Source organism: Lissotriton vulgaris, chromosome 7 (genome assembly GCF_964263255.1).
Source record: "Lissotriton vulgaris chromosome 7, aLisVul1.2, whole genome shotgun sequence".
NCBI classification, from domain to species: Eukaryota; Metazoa; Chordata; class Amphibia; order Caudata; family Salamandridae; genus Lissotriton; species Lissotriton vulgaris.
Genome location: NC_141695.1, coordinates 1237477212 through 1237499847, shown reverse-complemented (window position 1 = coordinate 1237499847; position 22636 = coordinate 1237477212). Strand labels below are relative to the sequence as shown.

General features: G+C 45.9%; 1 protein-coding gene across 2 annotated transcripts in view; it reads left to right on the top strand.

Annotated features, from left to right (window-relative positions):
• The window catches only part of LOC147703300 (uncharacterized), a 101681-nt gene extending 82942 nt beyond the window's left edge, over positions 1-18739 (top strand). For both annotated transcript variants that reach the window (XM_086931735.1, XM_086931734.1), the window contains exons 16-18: positions 15955-15978; positions 16075-16089; positions 18542-18739. In XM_086931735.1, coding sequence (XP_086787861.1) covers positions 15955-15978; positions 16075-16083 — 33 coding nt within the window. In that variant the 3' untranslated portion in view covers positions 16084-16089; positions 18542-18739. The remainder of the gene's footprint in view (positions 1-15954; positions 15979-16074; positions 16090-18541) is intronic.
• Positions 18740-22636: the final 3897 nt, after the last annotated feature.

Here is a 22636-nt window from a genome sequence, read left to right as displayed (position 1 = left end):
CCACTACGACAAACATGTGTTTGCCCCCTGGGAGACTCCCGAAGTCTGCGCTTACTCTGGCCCATGGGGTGGTAGGCCCGTCTTCGGTGACAATCAGGGCTGGAGGATTGGGTAAGCTGGTGGCCAGGCACACAGGACAGCTGTGGACGACCTCTTCTCCAGCCTTGTCAAGCCCGGGGAACCATAGCTTGCTGCGGAGTCTGTTCTTTGATTTGACAATTCCTTGATGTGATCCGTGTGCTAGCTGGGCGGCTTGCTGGGTGAGGCTGCTGGGGAGCACGAGGCGTGGGCCTCTCAGGAGACACCCTTCGGTAGACACTGACAGTTCATCTTTGACCTGAAACAGGGCCTTCAGGATTGCTTGAGCGGCGGGGGTCCGGAAGAATGCGGGGCTTTGCAGAGCTTTCCAGTCTCCGGACTTCAGGGCTTGGGCTGCGATCTGGAGGCAGTCGTCATCCTTGGTGGCTCTCGCAACCTCTTCCAGGGACATTGGGCGTGGCTTAGACCTCTCAACAACGAGCCGGACATATTCTTCAGTGGCGGTGGCCTCCGCCGCTTCTGCGTCTGTGACTGGACGAGCGTGTCTCGAGAGATGGTCTGCTCGGTTTCGGGTTCCTGGCTGGTACTCCACTGTGAACCGGAATTCTTGCAGCTGGAGAACCCATTTTTCTATCCTCGGCGGTGGTCGAGAGGATGTCCCCTGGAAGAGGGGAACCAGTGGCTTGTGATCGGTGATCACAGCAAAAGGGTGTCCATACAGATAGATGTGGAAGTGGCGGCACCCCCATAATATGGCGATTGCTTCGCGCTCGATCTGCGAGTAGCGCTGTTCGGTGGGAGTCAGCGTGCGGCTGGCGTACGCTATTGGGGCCCACTCCCCGCATGGTTGTCGCTGCGACAAGACTGCTCCCAGGCCGGTGGGGCTGGCGTCCACTATCAGCTGAGACTCGTTCCGTGGATCGAAGTAGGCTAATGTCGTGTCTGCTGACAGGGCTGCCTTGGTGTTGAGGAATGACTCTTGCTGCTCGGGGCCCCAGTTCCAGGTGGCATTAGCCTTGGTGAGGTCGCAGAGAGGTCCCATGAGGTCTGAGAGGTTCTTGATGAAACGCCCGCAGTAGGTTACCATGCCTAGGAAGCTGCGAACGGCTGTTACTGATGACGGTGCAGGGGCATTGTGTATATCCTGGACTTTCGCCGGGTCGGGGCCTATTCCTTGGTCGGAGAATTTGTACCCAAAGAAACTGATGTCCCTTCTCAGGAACTCGCATTTGTCCTTGTGTAGTGTTAGCCCCTTCTCTTGTAGTCGGTGGAACACTGCTTGCACTCGTTGAATATGCTCTTCCAGGGTTGGGGCGTGGACAAGGATGTCGTCGCTCACGTTGAGCACGCCGTCCAGGCCTTGGAGGACGTTGTGCACGATGTTTTGGAAGACTTCCGCGGCGCTTGAGATGCCGAAATTTAGTCTGGTGTACCTCCACAAACCCGCGTGAGTGGAGAAAGTTGTGATGGCACGGGAGTCAGGGTGGAGGGGAATCTGGTGGTACCCAGACCGTAAGTCCATCTTGGAGAACCACTTGGAGCCCGCGAGCTCCCCGATGATGTCATCGATCGTTGGTGTTAAATGTCGTTCTCTTTTGATGGCTAGGTTCGGGAGGCGCATATCTACGCAGATTCTCACTGCGTCGGGCTGCTTTGCTTCTTGGCCACCACAATGGGCGACACCCATGGTGTAGGCCCCGTGACCCGCTCGATGATGCCTGCTCGTTCTAGCATTTGCAGTTCAGCTTCGACCTTGGGCCGCAGATGGAAGGCAATTCGTCTGTGTCGGAGGGCCACTGGGGTGACAGATTGGTCGATGTGGAGCCGGACTGGGGGTCCGCGGAGGCACCCGATGCCGTCGAACAAAGAGGAGTGTTCTGCCACTAGATGGTCGAGTCCTTGGGCCTGCACTGTGAGGGCAAAATGTATGAGCCCTAGCTCTTTGGCAGTCTTGCAGCCGAGGAGGAATCCTGATCCTTCCTGGGACACGTAGCCTTTCGTTTCTAGACAGGTCGAATCATGGGCAACGGTGGTCGGAAAACTCCACATAGGCGCAGGGGCCGCCGAGTCCCGTAGGCAAATACTTGTACCCTGGTTGGGTGGAGAGCGGGGGCTTCTTCGAGACTCTGGTATACGCTGGCGGCCATGAGGTTGATGGTGGCACCCGTGTCGATGAGGGCCTGGATCGTTTGGCCATGGACCAGGATGGAGCACATGGGTTCGTTCGCCGAGGCAGCTGCCAGGGTGTTGAGAATGTGTACCACGTGGACGGATGCTGCGTCATCACCGTCGTCATCCATGTCGCTGCTGGCCGACGTGTCTTGCTGCGGCACCACCTGTCGCACTCTCCTGGGCGTGCCGCTCTGCCTTTTCCTTTGAGATGTTAGACAGACGCTAGCAAAGTGGTTGGCTTTCCCACATGCGCTGCAGATTTTGCCTTGAGACGGGCAGGCGCCTTTGTGGGGGGTGGGGCCTCCGCACCAGATGCAGGATCGGTCTTGGGTGGGCTGCCCTTGCCTTGCGCGCCTTTTCTTGGGCGTTCCCGCCTTTTTGTCCGCCGGGTGGGGCCTAACTGCCCAGACAGGCTCCGTCTTGATAGTGACGGGCGACTTCGGCTCCATATGGGCGGCACGTGCTTTCGAAAGTTCTTTGGTACGCCCCAGGGCCAAGATGTCGCGCATGGACATGGCATCAGTTTCGAGAACTCTCTCCCGTAGTTTCAGCGAAGCGCACCCTTGGATGAACTGGGCGCGGATCTCATCCTCCGCATCGGGAAGGGTGCACGTGCTAGCCAGTTTTTTGAGGCGCGCGTAGAAGACGTCGATGGACTCTTCCGGAAGTTGGCGCTCCTGGGGCAGCAGGAAACGTTCATAGTCAGCGCTGGCAAACGGCTCAAAGTACCTGCTGATGGCGTCGCGGAGGGTAGCGTAGGTGTGTGGGGTGTCGCCTTCTGTGATGTCTTTGGAGATGTCGTGGATGGCTTCACCACCGAGATGCAGCAGCATGGCGCGTCGGCGGCCTACGGCGATGTCTGCCGCGATGAAGTAGTTCTCTAGCCGCTCCACCCATTTCTTCCACCGGGTGGCCTGCGACGGGGGAGGGCCTGAGACCTCAAACGGCTCGAGGTGTGGCACAGTGGCCATGATAGATGAGGTCCCGCCGACTGGAAGGCGGGGTTCGAGGCCGTGGGCTTCACGTGGGGCACCAGTGAAGCGAGGGGAGGTGGGACGTAGACCACCTCGTCGCCAGTGTAGTGTCCTGGAAATAACCTAGATACACAAGACACAGGACACATGCAGTTTGGTTGGTGGCGGCAAACTACCTGACCACGCCCGGCGCCCCGGGCCTTTTATTACATAACTCACGTACTCACGTACGCGCTAGGGCTAAACCACTGACTCTTTACGCTCAAGGGGTGAGGCCTGTGGAAACAGTGGGAGGGGGCGTGTGCGGCAGTGGTATGCTCTCACTGCCCGCAACACTACAGCCTCCCACCCAGGACCACATATCTGTCCTCTGGGTCTGTATGTGTCATTGTTTCTGTACAATCTATGCAATGTCTGATCAATATGGACACCCCACTGGTAAAATTAGAATAGATAGAAGAGTCGATTGAGCTCCAGCACTTGTTATTTATCTTAGTTTGCGTATTGTTTCTTAAGTGCGTTTCTTGCATATATCTATGGTGTGTCTTGTCAAGTAAGCATGTACCAGTCTAATCTTACAGTGGTTATTTAGTCCTCTGATGTTCCAAGTAAGTAGATTAAGGGCCATTATGGATGAGGTGCTTTAGCATTAGGTGACAAATCTAGTGTGCCTATTGTCTCTGGGTAGTTACAATAAAAATTATTGTTGAAGTGACATAGTGGTATATGAAACAGGGACCAAGTGTAAAAGTCAAGCTTGTATTTATCCAGTAGTGGAATCCTACTATAGATTTAATGATCATTTTGTTACTGTCCTGTATTACTTTATTGACATTACCATCCCTCCCTCCACCCACACCAACCCCCCAAACAGGTTGAGTATACGTTCCCCCCATCTGTCAAACTAAAGGAACATCCCCAGTCAAGGGCCCTGGGAACTTCAATGGGAGATCTCCCTGGGGGCATATATGCACTAGCACACAACCCTGCATTACAGTGGGGTGGGTGCACAGGTGTTTGACAGCCTACCTGCAATATAACAATGCAAACATTTAATTGGCAGTACCGGCACTGGCCGACTATACATTATTCTGACATTTTAGAGATATTTGCGACTGAGCAATAGCATAAAATAGAGTTATAGCAAGTTAGCAACAATTTAGCAATACCTGGCGAAGCAGGCTACACGATTTAGTAATTATCACTAATTCTGGCATCAGGTGACACAGCCGCAACTGCCCTGTTTGCTTTCTTCTGGCCCCCAACATGTTTTGCATACTTCATGGATGATTTTGTGTCTTTAAAATGGTGCACTGAACCCTTGTGTGTTATTTTTAGTTTGGCCAGGTACAGAAGAGCCTAGGGTATCTCTGCTTGTTTCAGGAACCTGCTACAAATTCCCTCCTGGCTGCCTGTACCGCCGGGCTGAAGTCCGGGAACATGGAAATGTTACCCTTGTAAAGGATGGTGCCTTATTCTCTGGCTAGGCGCAAGACGGTGTCTCAATACCTGTAGTTTAATAACTGCGGCAAAATTGGGCAAGGTGTGGCACCAACCGGTGGCCTAGGTCCAAGTGCCCTGTGGGCTCTCTCTACTATAAACATTCCAGAGAGCTCTGTGCCAAAAAGGTCTCGTAGGAAATGTTTCCATCTTGCAGATCACCGTAGTTTCCGGAATGCCTATTATCCATAGATTGTTTTGGTGAGATCTCGCTTCAAGGTCATATTCTTGGCTCTGATAAAGTAGTTTGTCCATGTGAAGCAGCTGCTCCTTGGTTTTGAGTTGGAATTCGCACGCTTCCATTGCGCCATTGTCTAATAGGTCTAGTCAGGTCTCACAGGAGTCTACTTGTTTCTTGACCTGATCCATTTGTGAGGTAAGTAGACCTAGTTTATTGTCTATTGTTTTAAGGCTAGATTTCATGTCTAGCAGTAGGGATTTAAGGTCCCAGTTTACGCCCACCGCCCCATCCTTAGCACCCTGGTAAGTGTCCGCATCTGTACCCACATCCAACTGGCAAGTGAGTCTTTTATTTTAAAAGGCTAGCTTCGTTTGCTTAGTATCATGTTTTCCCATGGCCCCAGGATTTTAAAATGTAATTCCCAAATCAGAAAGTCAAAGGAGGAAGGGGGCATATCTCAGGCTAGTGAGAGAATCAGACCCAGGGTCGTCCAGTTTTTACTGTTATCCTACGCCCTGTGGTCACTCTAGAGCAGGGTCTCCGGTGTACTACCAAGTGCCCTACTCGCAGAGTTTTGTGTGTAGTTTGGATATTAGCTATGCTTAAACACCCTGGTATTGCGTTGTGGTAGGTCTTACCGGACTTCCCAGCTGTCCGCCTTGGGCTTAGTGCTACATCTCGCTCAACTCGGCCTCATCTACAGCCCAATATGATTGGATAATTCCTTTACGGGCGCACTGCAGGCAGATCTTGATTTAAGGCCTTCTGTAACAAGTCTCTACTTGTTTCTGGGTTGACAGCTTTGATATTTTACACCTCACTTAGGGCCTGTATGATTCGTCCTGGTTCCAGCCCCAATATTCACTCCTGTATCTCCACACGCCCGGCTGGGGGGCAACAGAGAAGCAGTCTCTGCACTTCCCCTAGGTGGCACACCCAGCAGTCACAAAGATCCCGTCTGGGGGGGGGGGACCACAGCAGCAAACACCGACAGTAGGAGCAGCCTCCCGGCAGGGCCCAAGACACATGCAGAGCAGCAACAGTCAAATGTGGTGGCTACCACAAGCGTGCATTGTCGGTGGAATTCGGTCCCTGGAACACACTGGCACTCTCAGTAGCTCCTTACTGGACCTCAAATGCAACCTTTGGCTTATTCAGCGCACACAGGTAGGCGCCAAGTCTGCATCAGCATTTCGCAACATTAGGCCGCTACCTACGGGGCACGCCACAGCAGTCACCTTGTATCCCCGGGCAGGCCGCGCACCTCCGCAGGGCTCCGGTAGGGCCGGTAAGTTGTTTAGCGTCCTTATTTCAGCAGCAGTCTCTGCTCTCTCCTTCACAGGCTCATTCTGCAGATTCAACGATCCCGCCCGGGGGCGCCATAGCAAAGATCACCGACATCAGGAGCAGCCTTCTGCCCGGGCACCAGAACTCTCGGAGAGCAGCAGCAGTCAAAAGTGGCGGCCGCCGCGAGCGCGCATCGTCCGGTGGAAAATGGTCCAAGGACCTCTATTGCACTCTCAGTTTATCCTTAATGAACCTCCAATGCAGTCTGCGGCCTTTTCAGCACACTCAGGTAGGCACCTAGTCCTCATTGGCATTTGGCGATATTAGGCCGCTACCTCCGGGTCTCTCCGCAGCAGTCACTGCTCGTCCTCTGGTAGGCCTCACGTCCTCCCCTGGGTTCCGGCAGGGCAGGTTAGTTGTTTAGCGGCCTTATTTCTACAATAGTTGCAGCTGTCACAGGTGGGCACTTGCCTGCACCCACCCAGTCACCTTTACGACAGATATTTTTGCCCCGCCTTGGCGTCACAGTGTCAATGCATCGGTCTATTTCTTCCGATTACTAGCGCCAGTCGTGGGTTCAACTGTGATTACAGCTCATTGTGCAGTCGCTCATCAATTTTACGTACCACAGCCGGTTCCGGCCTTTGTTGCAGATGTATGCCTCACATCCAGAGCAGTTTTAGGCTCCCAGTTATTTAGGATTGTGACTAATTATTTTGAAGCCGGCAGAGACTCTCAAAGAGCGGCCATCTTGCTGCTCGGCTGGCCATGCCCCCAAGCATTCGTCTACCTTAATTATATTTCAGTGCAGAGCTGTCATACCGCTTTGTGCCTCTATTGGGAGTGCACCAGTCTGGAGACTGCCCTGCTGTGAGGGTCATCACTACACAAAGGCTGGTTCTGGAGTGCAGCCTCGAAGACATTTGAAATGTAAATGCAGTGAAATTTCCCTTTCCTTATGAGGAAAGGTAGCTGCCACAGTCCTCTTGTTTTTGCAGATATGGGCTGTTTTAAAGGCAGGAAAATGAATGGGAATTTGCTTCGTCAGCATGTCGGTGTGTGTTTGTATAGCATCCTGTGTGAAAGTACATCTGTACTTCTTTGGTTTCTTACAATATAGCCACTGGATGGAACTCTCCCATTGCAGTGCATGTCCCACCTGTTGCTAACAATTCCATTTGCAGTCATGAATTCCCCAGAGACCCTCTTACTCCAGCTGCACCTAAGCACCCACTATGTGTATATTCTGAACTTTCACTGGGGAAACTAGAGATCAACAAAAAGGCCCTTTTGCTAAAAATCGCTTGAAGCCGAAAATATACAGAACCAGATGAATACATTGTATTTGCACACACACCTGTGCCATTTGCAGTGGCTACTTTTCTGAAGCCTTCTTAGCTCAGAAGGTATGTAATTAGGTTGTGCATTGGGTGTCCAAACCCATGTCCAATCTACAGTTTCAGGACAAATCCCAAAGAGCCAAGTAAGCATTTATTTGTTCGGATGCCAATGAACCGACTAGCTTTGAAATTGTTGACAATAACACCTTCTGTGTTCAGTGCCTCAAGGCCATAGAACATCTGGAAGCGCTGCGGCAACCCACCATTTATTATCTACAGTATTCTATAATCTCTGCCCTTCGAAAGTGATAGAACGTGCCCTGTTTTGACATACTAAACTTTTTGCTAAGGCGCCAAAGGCCATTCAGTCAGTAATGTGCGCTGAATGCAAATGAGCTTCACTATCGCAAAAGCACCATTATTATGAGTCCCACGAACCCTCTTGACAGTGTTGCGCAGTTTGGTGGGGGAGGGGTGAAGTTAGACACTGGACACTGCACACCCGAGCCTCAGCTGTTGCTGTCTTATCGGAGACGAGCAGGCTTTGCATTCTTAGACAGTCCGAATAAATTTGGAAGTAAGAAATGTTTCCTGGGAATGAATATAGTATTCAGGTCTGTGGGAACATCACCAATTTTTTACTAAGGACTCCAAGAAATAAATAACAAAAACTGGTCCTTCTGGGAAGTTTCTTGTGTACCCTTTGGGAAACAATTTTACCACCCCACTTACCTGCCTCTGAGAGGCTCCAGTGGGCTGCACTGTTCTTGAAGGAGTTCCCTTCTTTATCTTTATGCAGTTTAACTTGTACTTCCTTTTTAGGTCTCGCGCCTGCGATTGCAGGGGCGAAAGCCCCTGTGTCGCAGAGCGAATCTATTGTAATCGTTTCAGTTTTTTTTGCTTTCAAGGACTAGGCAGAGCGGACAAGAGGCTGTTACGCGCACGCAGCCTGCCGGAATCGGATCAGGTCGCGCGCATGAACACGCGCTCCGATTCCGGCAGGCTCTTCACAACACATGCACAACACACATACAGCCCAACACCCCCGCCGCGCATACACACACATACAGAACCCGCCCACCGAGCATACACAAACGCACACACAGAACCCCCGACGCTTACACACACACATCTCCTACCTCATCTCAGCATGTCTTCTCGCTCCCTTGCCCCCGCTCCTCTGGTGCGCGCGCCGGCTCCTCTGTGGTGCAGTTCCGTGCTTGACTTTATCACATCCAAACAGCTCAAAATTATAACTACAGTTGCCCTGTTGTATTACTATGGGACACCCTTGTCTTATCAATGCTGAACAGGCCACCGTAGGCTTCCTAAGACGCTGCCGCGCTGACACCAAGCTTGAAACAGGTTGTTGACGTCATCGAACAGTCAGCTCTTCTCGGTAATTTTATAGGCTAGCTGATCTGGTGCAGGCCAATAGGTACTTCCGGGCTGTGTAACGGGAGCGGCTCACAAGGCTGGATGTTGCGCTGCGCACCGATGGGAAGTTGCTTGCTTGTGTGTTGACACCGGTCGAGGTGGCTGCTCGGTGCTCTGGCCTGCTGCCGCCGCGCACATTTTCAGGAAGAGAGCATGGGTACTGAGCAATAGCCATCGAAGACCAGCCAAATCATATTTTCCCCAGCTAACAATTGAGAACTCCCGTGGAGCAGTCTCGAAAATGCACAGTCTTCCCACACATAGCTGCCAAGGTTTTAGATTACTGTGTGTGACATTTTCATAATTTCATTGCAATTATGAGTGACATTTCAACAACTATGAGTGATACTTTCTCGCAAGCAACATCACGCAGTGAACATTAGGGAAACTACATATAAATATCAGTAATTACACTCATTTGAGTAACGAGAACCTCTAAAAAGATCTTAAAACTACTACAAAGCACCAGAAATGGAAGGGCACTAATAGACTGTGTGCCTGCAGTTTCAGTAGCAAAAGGCAGGCAGGCACTGATGCTGCTCTGAAGATGTCATTGATTTGATCATTCATGAGTGGGCAATAGCCTAAAAAACAAAGCTCATAGCATAGCATGTGCAACTAAGAGATTATACCCTAAATCGGGATTCTCTGAGACCAGTCCAACTGAAAGAGAAACTAACTTTGTTTTTCATTTCTGTTTGAAGACTCACTGACTAGAGAAAATGCTGAACATTTGACACAGTAGACACGATGCATATATCTGCTAAGGCGCCACTTTCAATACTGGGAGCCAGGAGCCCAAGTGCACTCCGAGGGTAGAGGGGGTGTAGTTATGCCCCTGTCAAACCCTTAATAGTCCCTGGATATTACTGCACATTGTTATTACAGCCTTTCTTTCACCTTGTGTTATACAAGTTAAAAATAATGACATGCATATTTATAGTGCTGCAGGAGGTCGGGACTTTGTAGCATGTCACTAATCTCCAATGCATCAACTAGGGTTCAATTCTGTGTCAATGATGTTACAAACACAGCTGCAGTAATTACATTAACTAGATGTCTCAGCACTGCACCTGGGTCCACACATTAGCGCCACCTGCTGTTCCAGAACTGGAGCCCACCCATACCCCTCACTGTCCGTTATCTCCCTCGTATAATGCTCCAGTGGTGCTAACACACATAGGACAGACACTGCTACATATAGCACTGGTAGCTTGCATTTGCCCAGCACCTGTGCACCAACCATTTAACGTACCTGTAAACCCTTCGATTTGTTCTTTACAGCAGTCAGACTCCCTTGTCCTGCCACACTGCCTTGAATGTGACTGGCCCCATGATCTCCTGAATACCGGGCTGCACATGTGGGTCGGGGGTGCTGTGGACTAAAACGTGCAACTCTGGCAGGCGGCCCCTGTATTGGCAAGAAAAATCAAAGTTGCCTGCTAGTTTCCAGTCTCTTTCTGTCTCTGGCCTACAAGGACACCAAGGCCTTTCCCGAAAACAACAGACAGGGCACAGAACCAGGGGCTGCGAGCACGCACTGTCTTCTGGATCGCATTAATTTATTTGACAACAGAACACTGTGAAACGTCACGTGGACGGTACCTAATCTATGGGGGATCTGAATTCACAAATCGGGCACCAGAGCAGAGAGTTAATTTAATCAGTCTCTGCTCTGCAGCGTTGGTTGCTGCAGGCCGTGAGCCACCACGGGCCGCAGAAATTAAGGGATTTGCCGCCCGGCCCACCTGCTGATAGTTGTCCACAGGCGGGGGCTCCCTTGACTCCTGTGAGTCCCAGGGGGAGGGCGGGGGAGGGTTTCCGGTGACAGAGAGTAATTGGACACACTACCTCGATGACGTCAGGCTGACAGAGCCGTGCCCCGTGGAATTGCAATAATGGAGTGTGCTACATTGTAGCAGTTGGAGAGAGTGAGCGCCAGCCAGCAGCCTACCTTAACTCTGCTGGGAGCCCCATGCTGGCTGCAGAAACAGCGAGTACACCACGGACAGCACTCTGTCTTAACTCTGCTGGAGCCCCACACTGGCTGCAGGAACAGCGAGTACGCCACGGACAGCATGTTGCCACACTTAGCAGTTTACCTGCGTATGCGTGAAAATACATTTCAGTGTGGTAATGCGGAGTACTACACTGAAATCCCTAGTGTCACGCCTGATGCATGACACTTGGCAGGACTGCATCGGTCCTGCTCTTCCTCTTGTTGCTACTCCCGGCACTGCCTGGGCGGGCGATCGCCATCCAAGAAGATGACGGCGGGGGACACGGAAATAAGGAGCCACTACCACCCCCTGCCCGACCGCAGCACAAACCCGAGCCAACCCCGCAAGGCCCTGCAGAGGTAAGCCCTAGGGGAAGTAGATAAAGTATACATTTAAGTCGCTGCACAGGGGTATAAATAAACCGGAACTTCAGAGGGGGAGGGGGGAAGGAATAATCATACAGTGGAGACGGAGCTAATTATTACTTCAAACAATTAGTGGGCAGAGTTATCCTCTGAAACCAATACATCAAAACATAGTGATCAGTTGTGCATTTTAAACCTATTGGATAAGCCCAATACTATTAGAACAAACATGTTTTTGGTGCAGTTTTCAATGTTTATATGTTCACTACTGAGATATTTAAATTGAGTGGTTTGAGATGGCAGAATCAGAATGCAGTTTAACCCCTTCCATGCTCATGATGAACCCCAGCCGTCATGCACTACGGTGCTCGTGTGCTGATGACGGCTGGGGTTCGTCACGGCCCGCCCCTGTTCGTGCTGTTTACAGCACAACAGGGGAATCGCGGCTGCATGGAAGGGGTTAATCAGATTTCAGTACAGAGCACATTGCACCAGTTTTTACAGGTTTTTCAAGATGACAGCTCTTCTCGTCAATTCTGTGAAATTCCTACTATGGCAGGGTAATGTGCTCATTTAGTTTTTACGTTGAAAGGCGCTCCTGCCGGATTGTTGATGCAAGGCCCGTTTTTAGTTTGTGCATTAGAACTTTTCAACATATGCTTGTTTGAGATTGCAGTAATGCACAGGTATCAAAAAGCTGAGCTCAGTTTAGTGGGTTATTGGTCGGAGTGCGTGGCTGGCAAGTAACAGGTTTGATCCCTGATTCATCCTTCATTCCTTCAGAGAGAAACTGAATACCCTCAATTGGCAACATTAAAACTTAATTGCTCTACCATGAATGTGTACAGTCTTAAATATAACATAGTGTTGTTAGCATCCCATATTGAGCCGTTCTTATATGCAATCCATAATTGTGCTGTATCCATGCAGGAAGCCACCAAACCTAAAAAAACACCTGTTGCTTTGCCCTCTGAGAACATTATTCCAAATTAAACAAAAATAGTATCTTTTTTCAACATACTTTATAGTAGATAGGTTTTAATTATTATAAAGTATCAAAACCTCTAAACATATCAATGTTAAATCCTGGATGGGCAATGTGCTTTATAAAATACGTATTTTGATACTGATTTCTTAAGAACGCCTTCCTGTAGAATGACCATGTTCTCTATAATGGTGGTTCCTAAATATTCATACTAATTATAGGAAAAAGTGTGATGCACTTGTTGAAATATGTACACAAAGAGTGTATTTTTCCTGTACATTGTTTTTGTACTGGTAACATTATGGTCAACATCATGCTGTATTTGATAGTCAATGGTTCAGTTTGACAGCCCATTTACAATACCAATAGCTCAAACTTTCCTAATGCGAGACCTATTGCATTGCAAATGCTTGTTCTATGTGCTAACAAAGGTGGAGCACAGAAAAGAAGAATGATAAATGTCCTACCTTACAGCACAAGATCCTTATCTTTGTATCTGGAGGCAGAAGCTTCAGCCTGTAGGCTATCTGGGGTAAGCACGAGATGAGGCACCTTTGTCAATAGGAGACTATTCCCAAAAATTTAGTTTTTCCATCCCCAGGCAGTGTGCTCCCTCACAGTACGGGTCTGCAAGAGAGGCTATGCTGGGTCCCTAGATCCACTGCCAATCGCTGTTGTGCGTTAATGCAGTGAATGTGATGCATTGCCTCATTTTTTGAGAGAGTAAGGAATTCATGGGCACACACAGTAACATCTTACTTGGGAGAAAAAAACAGAGGGGCATGCACAGCTGAAACTTCCTTTTGGAGAAAGGTTTACAAGCATAGCACTCACACTGATGCCGTTCACAGAAGAGAAATGAGTACATTCATATGCACAACAAACAACCTACATGGGAGAATAAAAGCCAGAAACAGTTCTTGCCAATGTTGAGAAATGCCTGCTGGGCTGGCGGACATCCCTAAACTTGGTGGGCAGAGGACCCTCTGTATGGCGGGTGCAATGTATTCTGCCATACCAATGGATTTACCTCTGTCCGCAAATTACGTCCCTTTGTGAATGTGACTCTGTTCATCATTTCTCTTATGAACAGAATAAAAATAATGTAATTAAAATAATATGTTGTTCATCTAAATAAGATTAATGTCAAGTACTGCATCATCCAGTGGCCTTGTCAAATGAGTGAGGTTACTCGTAGCACATGAATACACACTCATTAGACAAGAGCTCAAAAGATCCACACTCTAATTTTGGACTGACTATCCAGCCTAAGTACCAATTTTTAGAGTTTGTGATGCAGCGCTGTGCAGCTAATCACTTTGCTACGCAGCACCAGATGTAAAGGGTAGAAACGCACTGTATGTATCCAATACAAAACATTTCTATCCTTAACACTTGTACTGGTACTGTTTTCTCTGCCAAGCACCAACAATGGCACATTTCCACCATGGTGCTAGGGTGCCTTCTTTGCATGCAGAAGTGTTTTGTGCACCTTCCTGCACACAAACAATCCTGAGAGGTTTCTTCCTCAACAGAAATACACCGAGTTTGAAAGGAAGGTAGATTTTGGTTCACAGATCATGCTTTCAGTTATCCGGTGTAAGTCTGTTAATTAGTTGTTGAGAAATTTAAGGAAATTCAACCTTGCTTGTCGGTGATTGCGACAAGTTCACAAAAATTTCATGATTAAATGCAAATGCTTGAGCCAACAGTCAAGGATCCAATCACAGACCCACTCAAAACTCATACACCCATTCAAAGAGCCACTGAGTGACTGATTGACCCTCTGACAGACCTACTCAAACACTCACGCCCCTAGTTACAGACCCACTCTAAGACTGACGCTCCCACTCACAGATGCGCTCAGGCACTCATGAATCCACTTTCAGATCCTCTGAGACACTTATACACCCAGTTCAGATCCACTCAGACACTCATGCACCCATTTTTCCATCCAGTGGTTCGAGCTTCAGGCGTGTTATAACACTCTATGCGAATTAACATTGGAAACATACTTTTCGGACCATCCCTTTTTCTTTGCCTCTGCTTGATGAAACACCCCAAAACGTACCGTGTGCAACCAGAATTACAACAGACATTTTTGGGAAAATGTTGTGACGATTCTTCAAGTGATGCCAAAGATATATAGCCAAGTCCAAAAATGCTTTTCCTATAGAAACATGGTCCTTATGCATTCTGCAGCACACCTAGAAAGAGGAACAAACAAGGAGATATACATGTATTTCTCCTCATTACACCTCAGCTGCAGAGGCATGAAACGTTGCTGCATTCCCAGGTGTACAATTCCTTGTAAATCTGGGAATGCGTAAAAAAACATGAGAGATGTTTGGTAACATCCACCGCAAAGCTCATGGAACGCTTCCCTTGAACAGAGTAAGGTAACGCAACCATGTGTGCGGCGTTGCTGTACTCCATATTTTTTAACCATTCACAACAATGCAAAGTAGCTTTGCATGGCTTCATAAATCTGACTTAGAGGCTTGCATCACAGATGTATATCTATGCATTTTGAAACAAGACGCATGCCTCTCATAAATATGCCCCCTACTTTTTCAGTGGACCTGTACAAGTGCCAGCATAGTCGATTATATGGCATCAAGTTTCAATTGAGTAGCACTTTGTGATTAATATTTGGATGTACCATGTTACAACGCATACCATTACAACTACCTACCATTACAACGCGACCATTACAACGCATACCATTACAACGCATAGCGCTTAGAGGTGCTGGATAGTGGTAAGTATAATTTACTATTCCAACTCCAGTCCCCGTGGACACTAGGGAAGGTGTTGGATAGTAAATTATACTTATTCCCTATCCTAGAGCGCCCCCCAGCGCAATGCGTTGTAATGGTATGCGTTGTAAAAGTTGCGTTGTAATAGTAGGTAGTTGTAAAAGTTGCGTTGTAACAGGTGTATACCTTAATATTTCTTCTTTTAGAAATCTATACACCTCTAGGTCTTGGCATTATTGCTACTATTTCCTGTCCTACACTGTTGCTGTTATTTTCACAAAATAGTTCCTTTGATTTCCATGTAGGAAAATGGGCTAGTATTTAAAGACTACTTCTTTTCCAGTACCAAAACTGATGTGTGCAAGGCGCCGGCACAAAATGCCCTCCCCATGGAAAAAGATATCAGGAAGATACAGAATGAAGGTCTACACAGGCCTTGTAAGAATAATAAAGTGGGGTCTAATACATTACATCAATTGCTCCTCTATGTTTGATACTGAATACTTTCTGATTCTTGATGTCTAAATCAGTGTGATTTAAAGTATAAAAGAGAAAACTGTCAGAATTCAAGGTTTGTTAAGGCCTGTTGAGTTGGTGGATACAGGAAAGGGTGCTAATGTTGCTTCGTTAAACCTCTCACAAAGCACTTACAGAAAGGAAGAGGACCAACGAGTTGCATCTTTAATGAAAAAGCAGCAACAGTGTAATGATATTTTATTGTGCATGGAATAGGTCTGTGTGTCCTACTTTGGGAACTGTTTCTCTGACGGGAATATATTTTGAAAGCCACACTTAATGTGAAGATAATTCTTCAAATGAAGTGTAAGGAAAACAAAGAGTGTGTCTTTTATACTAGATTTTACAAGTAAGGATTTCTGTCAATGACCTCTTATCTCTTTTTATTTCCTTTTACAGGGTGGTCATAGGGGAGGCTTTATGGTAAAATAAACTTTTCTTTTAATTATATATCAAAAATTATCTATGTCTGTGAAGTGACATTGATTCTAACGTTTTCCTTTACTTTTCCTTCTGCAGTTCAACTGAGTGCTGGTAAAAACCTTTATTTTACTATGTATTACAATGCACTGTTTCAGGTAGCATCCTAATTCACCGGTTGAAATCCAGAGCTGGAACGGATATTGTTTTCGCTTTGCTGCGCTCTGTTCACAGTACCACTTGATTGAAGAGAAACACATTTCAATACAGCCTGTGTGAATTAATGTCACGGGATCCATGGATGTGACGTGACACAGTCCTGGACGGTAACAATTCAGAGCAAGAAGTGTAAACTTTGTGGTCTCCTTGAAGATTACTCCAAATTTACTTTAGTGGCATTTCTCAAGCACTTGCTGATATTGAGGTGATATGTGCATAGTGGTGATAGGGTATTGTTCTACGTCTATAATGAGCTGTGCAGTTAAACGTGGTGTTGTTCACCTTGAATATAAACCCTGTTTCTACTTTTACAAAGTCAACTATTGTGTACCTTCATTATATTGAACTGGTTGCACCCAATGTGTAAATAAATTGATACTTGTATAGCGCACTACTCACCCGCAAGGGTCTCAAGGCGCTTTTACGAATACCGCTGTGGAACCCATCCTGGCTTTCCCTGTGAGGCGTCCACTCCTAGACACCCCCAAGGTGGAGGCCAGGCATCCTTAGCGTTGTGGGGGCCGTTGTGGAGATTAAGCAATCTATTGCCCAGAGTTGCAGAGTGGGACTCCATGATTGGACTAGGCACCGAGGCGAGAATTATCAGGTCCGTGGAATTTTAGAGCCCAAGACCCGCCGAGGTGGGGAATTGAACCCTGGTCCCGGGCTAGACCTCTGCATCAGGGTCTGCCGCTCTAATCATTGAGCCACACTTCGTATGTACCGTTGAATTTGTATAGATATTCCAAGAACTCTTTGCCACTGAAAAAAAGATTACAGCCCATTTCAGCCTTGTGACTCAGTGCACAGATGTTCTAAGGAGGAGCCAGAAAATATATGTGCCAATGTGAAACATTTGTGTAGACAACAGCAGGTGCCGATGAAACATCAGTCTGTGGAACTCATTAGGAGTAGTGTGGTAATGGAATGGATTTAGCACATGATAAATTCACGTCATTGCACCATTACAAAGTAGTAAAATCCGTTTAGATCCATGGCATCGGTGATAACGATTTGAGATCGATTTGTTTAGTTACAACATCATATGGAAGTCGCAACTGCATGGGTTATTTCTCCGACCAGGTGGTAAATGTATGCATGGGCACATACATGGGGTGGGAAGTGGGTGAAGGTGGTGGGTAGATTGGGTGGGATTTTTTTCTAACAAAGGATATCATTGTATGTTTCCCCTCATAGAAAAAAGGGGAATGTGACTTGGCTAGTACAAAAAAATTCTCATGATATTTTTCAGGTCAGTTTTTCATGCTGCAAAAATCGGGTCAAGCTCTTCCGCATCCGGTAATATTGGATGTGGGAAAACTTAACCTGTTTTAATAAAGTGGAGCTAAATTAATGAATAAAAGCATGCATTAAATGTGTTCCTCTTTACTTGAATTCAGGTCCGATATCTCTTAATTTTTAAGAAAGTTTGAGTACTACATACCCATCAGGTTTTCAGGCCTTTCAGAGAGGATCTGGGCAGCAGACATAGCCCAAACGTTATTTGTTATGTATTCTGTAAATGTTTTGGTTACTTTAAAGAAGCTTATATAGCAAATATGCTTTTTTTTTTATTGAAAAACGTATTTTGAGAGCAGGTATTTCAGTACAGTATTTCAGGTTTTGGTTTGTCTTTAGTAAAAAGTAAAGTAAATGTTTAAATATGATGTTCAGAAGGCAGCGTTTGAGTGAATGCTGTAGTTTTGCCATTGTAAGATGTGCTTTGTGAATTGTAGAAGCAAGACGTTTTTTGGAAAAGCATTCAATGAGGAACAGCTAACAATGTGCCCCAGGAGCAATTAGAAAATTCAGGGTTTGTTTACCTTTTATGAAGAAGGCTCAGATTTAAAAAAGTACTGTAGTAAAGTTTATAATTTTGGTTTAGACAGTAATTTTCTAAAAGCAGTGCTATGCTAACAGTTGAGGGGAAGAAAATCATTGACAAGGCCTGCAGTAGGATACAATCCATACTTCAAGGAATTGTCGTATACCTGAAACAATAGGAACAAAGTATGTGTTTGACATCACCCCTATAATAAAAAATATTTTTAAACTACTGCGTTTTGTGCAATAAAAGCAACAAAAAGCAGCTAAATATTCATCAATGTTGTTGGTCCTAGGTGCTCTCTAAAGAGGATCAAGATGGTTGGGATGGGAGTGTTAAAATATACACACACACAGACACACACACATACAAACATTAAAATGCTGGTTTGCGAAGGAGGTATTGAGAGCTGACTGATACTGCGACTGTTGGTGCTTCATTGAGTAGTTTCTTTAGGTATGTATGCTCTTCGATCATTTCACACAAATCAGTTATTTTGTATTTTCTGTAATTTCCTTTCAGTAATGCCTGGCCTGCTATCTGCATCACCTGGAAGATTCTGAACAGAATTGAAAGTTAATTGCTTGATTCTTCTCTTTCCTGGTTTTTAATTCAAGGACTCGTCTTCCAGATTCAGATATGCATGTGATGACCAACATTCCCACTGTGGTCCTGCCGTCTCATCTAAATGATGTGTAATAAAATAACTAATGCATCCCACTTTTTCTGTGTCCCTGGTGTTGATTGGGTCCTCCATGTCTTGGTGATGGTTGATAGGGTTAGAGAGCAAGATCTGCAAACACCAGACATCTATTGAGAACAGAGTACCCTTGTGATGCACCATATCTTGTATCACATTAAATGAGCATGGCCACTAGGCAACACCTGGTCATGTTTGACATCTGCTATTCTGATAATTTACTTGCTAGTATTTTTAAGTCCAAACCTATAGCCCCAATAAACTTCAATCGCCATGATGCACAATGTACCGAGCTACAAGGCCAGGAATGGATGGAAGTGCCACACACTACTTGGGGTACTTATGAATGTGATCTATAACGCTAGTTGGAAAATTGAACCTTGGTGTCAAAATGCAGTGCTGCGGAATGGGTTGAGCTGTTTCATCATCATCATAAAACTTTAGTTCGATAATCCAAGATCATAAAAGTGCAAATACAAACAAAACATATTAAAACGAACCAATTGGTACTATAGATGCCATATACATCCACAAATCTCCAAAGTGCAAAACATTATACGCTAAAGTCCCAATTTTTCACATAACCCATCAGCAGATTCTCTAGTTCCACTAAACACAGGACACATCCTGCTGTTCATAGGGTAGCTTATAAACTAATCTGTGCAGATGTTTGAATAATGAAGTGTAGATTTAGCTAGTGTCCTCACATGGACCCACAATTCTAATGCCTTAGGGCCTCATTTCTGACATTTTGACAAAGGGCAGCACAACAAAGCAGCTTGCTGCACTGCTCTACGCCAAAGTGAAAGTGCAGGTATGGACGGTATTTAAGCAATACAGTGCATTACTGTCTTTTCTGCCTGCGCTGGTGCCATTTCGGCAGCCTAGTGCCAATGTAGGCACCCTTGGAACATGGTGAAAGACTAAAAAATTAGGAGAAATTAACATATTCCTCCTGGTTACACCTGATCTCGGGAGGACTCCAGATTTAAAGCTTTGACCGGTTTACATCAATTTGTAAATATGAGGCAGTGTCAAATTCCATGGGTGATGTGCTGGAAAACCCTCTGGGTGCACTGTATGGTGACACAGCGATTTGAGTTGCATTGCCTTACTCATGATTTATGAAGCCACTCAAAACCATGCAGGGGGACTTTGCATGGCTTCATACATTTTTAGGATAGCCCTGCGTCATGCACTATAGGTGATGCAAACGTGACGCAACGCTTTCATAAATCTGCCCCTTAATATGCAATTTTCAGTTTTTTTAGTGCAAATGTTAGAATGAAGTGCTAGTACGTGTAACACCCACATATGGGTTCAAAGCAATAAAACATTTTTATACATAACAAAGTAGCAGTGGGCTATATACATTTGTGAGGGTTTCATCAAAGTGGCCATATGAGCTGAAACACTGCTAAAATATTTATGAATAAAAAATCTATAATATATACATGGATAAATGCAAGGGGTTAAATTTCATGATGAACTCTCTACTTGCAGTACAGATGAAATTAAGAGTTAAATGGAGAAGAACTCATCTGATCCCTTTTGCGTAACTACCATACCAATTCCGAGTTGCTTGCTTGGGTAGACTTTGAACTCCAGATCCAGGCAGCCATGAAGGTATTTTGAAACAGCAAATACCACCAACCTAGAGGACTCTGTCTTTAAAATCCTAAGTGCCTTCCGGTGACGTCTAGGGCCAAGATTCCTACACAATGGCAGTAGCCATTTTTTCCTCTGGGAACCATGAGCATGGAAAGAAATAAAATATATATATATATATCGCGTTACCCACGATGCGCATGCAGGACCCTCTCATATTTGTGGCCAGAGAATCATGGGACAATTTGTGATGTTAACCGTGGTAACGGAGTACTTTCCTGGCCCTCCACCGCACCCTCCGACAAGTCACTGGTTGTGACTTTTGAGAACTGCTTTGAGCGCGGAGGTTGGTGGATGAGAGAAGGGGTTAAAGACAATTTATTTAAAGTTACGTTCCCGGACTACACTGCACTAATGTGGCATCTTGCGGCATTATGGGACTGGTAGTCCCCTCCTATTCGCAAGTGTCAGCACGAGGTGCAGGGGAACCAACCACCACTGGGCAAGGAGGAGCCAAACAGAATTAAATGCTGATTTGCTATCTGCTTTTGTTGCTGTGGTTGCTGCTGATTTACCCAAAACTGCACCTGCGGATTCAATGATGTATTTTCCCCATTAACTCTAGGTGGACATTTACACTCGCGTTTCCAATGCCCTATCTGGCCGCCATTGAAACATGGCATTTTCTTTTTCATTTCATCAATATTCATCAATATTCCCCACTTTCTTAGGTTTACCTTTAAACCCACCTTGACTCCCAACATTTTTGTTCTCTATTTGTGCTACTTGCTGTTCAGCTACTTTTACTTGTGCCCACATGGATTTCTCTTTCAGCTTCTTTTGTTTTGCATCAATCTCCTCACTACAATATTTTGCTTGTCTCAGAACCTTATCTACTGAACTCGACTGCCAATCCATTATACTATGTCTAATCATATCTGCGATTTCTGGTCTCAATCCATATACAAATCTATACACAAAGTGACTCATGTCCTCATTTAGCTCATCAAAACCACTAACAACAACCTTTCGTAAAATGAATGCACAGTTTCTTTCAGTTCCTGTGTTGTTCTGTCTATCTTTACCCAATCAGTTTCTTTTGGAGGCATTTTGTTTTTCAACCATACTATCACTTGCTCATATTTCCTCATCACTTCTGGTGATGGGGCTCCTGTTTTCTCATCTCTTTGTAACTTCTCTCTTGGCCAATCCACAGATATTTTGCATTCTGTCCATAAATCGGCAGGCACTACTATGTCAAACAATCCATCCAAATCAGTCCACAGTACCTTTGACACTTTTACAAATCTGTCAACCTGCCGGTACCATTCTACTGGCTTTTTCCTCAATCTGGGGAAATCATTCGTAAATGACAATATGTCTTGTCTGCTCCAAGGCACATGCACATATCCTCCTCCAGGAATTTCTCTCATAGGGAATTCAGTTGCCACTTTTCTCTTCTCTCTAACGGGGAAAGCTAAAGTAGATTTATCACTATTTTCTTCTTTCTTCTTTGCCCATTTGACTCTCCATTTGCCTACATCACCCCATTTAGGTAGCAACCCAATCAAACCTTTTATCTGAACTTGTCTTCCTGCAGTATTCATATTTTCAATGTCTTTTTCTGCAAAATCTACTTGATAAGATTTCTGTAATGACTTTATTTTAGAAAAATCTATTCCATTTTCACTTGCCACCTTTCCAATTGATCATACATTGTTTTTGCTCTCCATGTTATACTTTTACATAGAAACATGAGCTCATCATCCTGGTAAGTTTTTAATCTGTCTGTCCCAATTGTTCCAAATATTAATTCCTCCATGTCTATTTTTAATTTAGCCACATCCAGTATCTTTGATTCTTGCTCTTTTAATTTTAATGTTTTTATCCATTCACCTAATTATCTGTCTGATGGACCCATAGGCGTTTGTGTTAAATCTATTCTGTCTACACTCCTCTCTGGAGTCACAGAATCTGATTCTGCTCCTGTCGGGAAGCCGCATGTCAAATTTTTATTAAAAGTTAACTCTGGTGGGTTTACACTCATACTCTGTCTTATTTCTGACACATCAGGGTGAACACTCTCTCTTGCTCTCTGTAGGCTTTGTTGTAACGGAATAGTTAGTCTTGGCTCTCTTATTTTCTGATCATCAAATACCGGTATCACAGGTCCTATGGTTACTGGTACAGTTACAGCTTCCATATTTTTAGTAAGGTTTTGGATCAATTCATGGACTGAACGCTCATATTCAGACATAGTTTGTCTTTCCGGACTTAACATAACTCTGTGAATCATTACTTTGTACAGG